The 2,639-nt window shown below is 43.4% G+C and overlaps 1 protein-coding gene across 1 annotated transcript; it reads right to left on the bottom strand.

Annotated features, from left to right (window-relative positions):
- Positions 1-515: 515 nt before the first annotated feature.
- Positions 516-1,478, bottom strand: LOC135323904 (olfactory receptor 6E1-like). Its single transcript, XM_064499014.1, has one exon. The coding sequence runs from the start codon at positions 1,374-1,376 to the stop codon at positions 516-518; it is 861 nt and encodes a 286-aa protein (XP_064355084.1). The 5' UTR covers positions 1,377-1,478.
- Positions 1,479-2,639: the final 1,161 nt, after the last annotated feature.

The raw sequence follows: 2,639 nt of genomic DNA, 5'->3' as shown, positions 1-2,639 counted from the left end.
ATGAATTTTTAAGAAATCTCCCTCCAGAGTGAATAAATAAAGCTATTGTCTTCATGCTCTCACTAGCAAATCAGTGAGGCTGTCTTCATCACACTAATGAATCTGAGACGTGTTTTATGGATTTGAATCCAATGAATTTGAACCCATTGTAATGTCTGAGCTTAATTTTCGTGCTTAACATCTTCTGTTATTCAGGGAGAGAAGGTGTTTTGAGCTTTTCTCAACAGCCCTTGGACATTGTGCCCAGAGTTTTCAGCTAAATTTCCTGAGATGACTTATGAAACTTCCTTGTGTCAGCATGCACTGGCAGTCTATGTCCCAGTCCTAAGAAGTGTGTGTGTTCAACATTTTATTAATATTCTTTAGATTTTGTTTATAACAACCCCCTCTAACCAAGACTCACAATTCACATTCCTTCCTTTCAACACTACAGTCCAACGAGAACATAAATCCCCTGAGGCACCTGGATTTAGTAGCTACATATATATGTGTGTGATATAATATACGGTACATAGTTAGAATTGCTGTCCCGAGAAGCACCATAGCTGGGGAAAAAGCCAAACCTTCGCACGGCCAAGGACTTCCTTCAGGGCCAGTTTCACAGGCTTGTTTCTGAGACTGTAGATGAAGGGGTTTAAGAATGGGTACAGGACAGTGTTCAGCAAAGCTACAACTCTGTTGGTCTCCAAGGAAACATCTTCTGAGGGCCGTGCATAGAGAACAATGCAGCTTCCATATACAATGGCTAAGCTGGTGAGATGGGAAGAACACGTAGCAAAAGCTTTCTTCCTCCCAGACACTGCTGGCATGTGCAGAATACAGCGGAAGATGCTCATGTAGGACACCGTGATTAGACATAAGGAACCCAGCACTACAAACAATATCAAAATAGAGTCTGCTTTCCAAAGCAGGCTGGTGTCAGAGCAGGACAGCTTGAATAAGGGGGAGTTGTCACAAAAAAAGTGGTGGATCTTGTTGGGACTACAGAAAGTCAGCTTTGAGAGCAGGACCAGGTGGTAACTCGCGAGTGTGAAGCCTACGACCCATGCAGCAACAACCAGGTGGGTGCAGAGCTGCTGCTTCATGATGGCAGCATAATGCAAAGGCTGGCAGATGGCAACGTAGCGGTCAAAGGACATGACAACAAGCAGAGCAAACTCTGTACAACCCAGGGCAAAATAGAAATAGGATTGGGCAAAGCAGCTGCTTAAGGAGATTGTTCTCCTACCAGAGCTCAAAATCGCCAGCAATGTGATGGTTGTGGAGGATGTAAACCAGATTTCCAGGAATGCCAGACTGCTGATGAAAAAGTACATAGGGGTTTGCAGGTGCTGATCCACATGCACGAGGAAAATGATTGTTGTGTTCCCCATCATTGTTGTCAGGTATATGAGTAGAAGGAGCAGGGAGAGAAACAGCTGTAGTCTTTGATCAAGCCCTGAGAAACCCTCTAGAATGAACTCAGCAACTGCAGTTTCATTTCCTGCTCCCTTGCCCAATTTCAGTACATCCTGCTGAGGCTGGAGCATGAAGAAGCGAGTGTGAGAATTACACAGTCTGGGCGGGAGGGTATGTCCTTCCTTCTTGGCTCCCTTCCTTGCTTCCTATGTTAACACAGACAGAAATATCCCTCTCAACCATTCAGGGCACCTTGATTTCTGTTTCGCACTTCAGCTAGAGTCCTCAGAGATTTTTCTCTCTCCTTTCTACCTTTTCCAATCACTCACAAAGGATTCTTTCTCAAGAGCACAGTATTTTAAAGTGATTGCGAACTATTTCATGCCATGCCTGGGAAATTCCCAGTTCACTTTGGCCTAATTCAAACATCCATCACATCTGTGTTTCAAAAGCCAAACTAATCTTCCAGCAAAAATACTTACTATTATCTACAGATGCCAGGTCATCCACCTAGATAAGTATTTTGAAAGTTATTCCTTCTGCTTTTCAGTACTTGCCTTTTTTGACTTGGAACATCTGTAAGGCTGTTGATTTCAAACAAGTTAATATCGAGTCTCTCTCTTGTAATCCCCTGCTTTCTTCCACATCTTCTTCCTCTCTCTTTCTCCAGAAACACTGAGGAAGCATTGTTATTAAATGTCCTGACCTAAATGCCTTGCTTTCCCTTTAGGGGAAGGGGAAAAATCTCAGCATCTTAAAGAACTTCTCTCCTTTTGATTATTTGCAATAGGAAGCATCTGGAATGACAACAACAACAAATAATACCAAGTAGGCTTATATTTTAGATGCCTTAAAGTTTGGCACTTCAGTTTGAGCAAGTTAGCTTACTTTCATCTTGTCAGGGCAGCGAGAGAGAAGAGTGTCTGGAAGAGACTGGTAACACGTCTTTCAGCTGCCGACTCTACTCCGGGAGGACCCAGCCTCTAGAGCTCTCCCTCTGTCTCTGTGGACTACATAGGGAGCCAAGGGAAAACGAGTACAGACACCAGCTGCTCACAGACATTTCTAATGACATCGATGAAACTCACTATGTCAGTCTCAAACCTCTTAATTTATTTAGGAGCTAATTTCTTTTCCAAACCAAAGAACATGTCTGTTAAAGGAGGTCTCTGACCCTAGGTTTCCCGAGGCAGAGTCTCAGACACGAAGTGTCACAAACTCATTTACTCTAAGTGGTACAG

Source organism: Dromaius novaehollandiae, chromosome 29 (genome assembly GCF_036370855.1).
Source record: "Dromaius novaehollandiae isolate bDroNov1 chromosome 29, bDroNov1.hap1, whole genome shotgun sequence".
NCBI lineage: Eukaryota > Metazoa > Chordata > Aves > Casuariiformes > Dromaiidae > Dromaius > Dromaius novaehollandiae.
Note: the sequence above shows the minus strand (reverse complement) of the source record. Positions and strands in the feature narration are given on the sequence as shown.

Bases quoted from the DNA above. Each gene is read 5' to 3' on its own strand.
- LOC135323904 (XM_064499014.1), bottom strand. From the start codon at position 1,376: ATGATGGGGAACACAACAATCATTTTCCTCGTGCATGTGGATCAGCAC.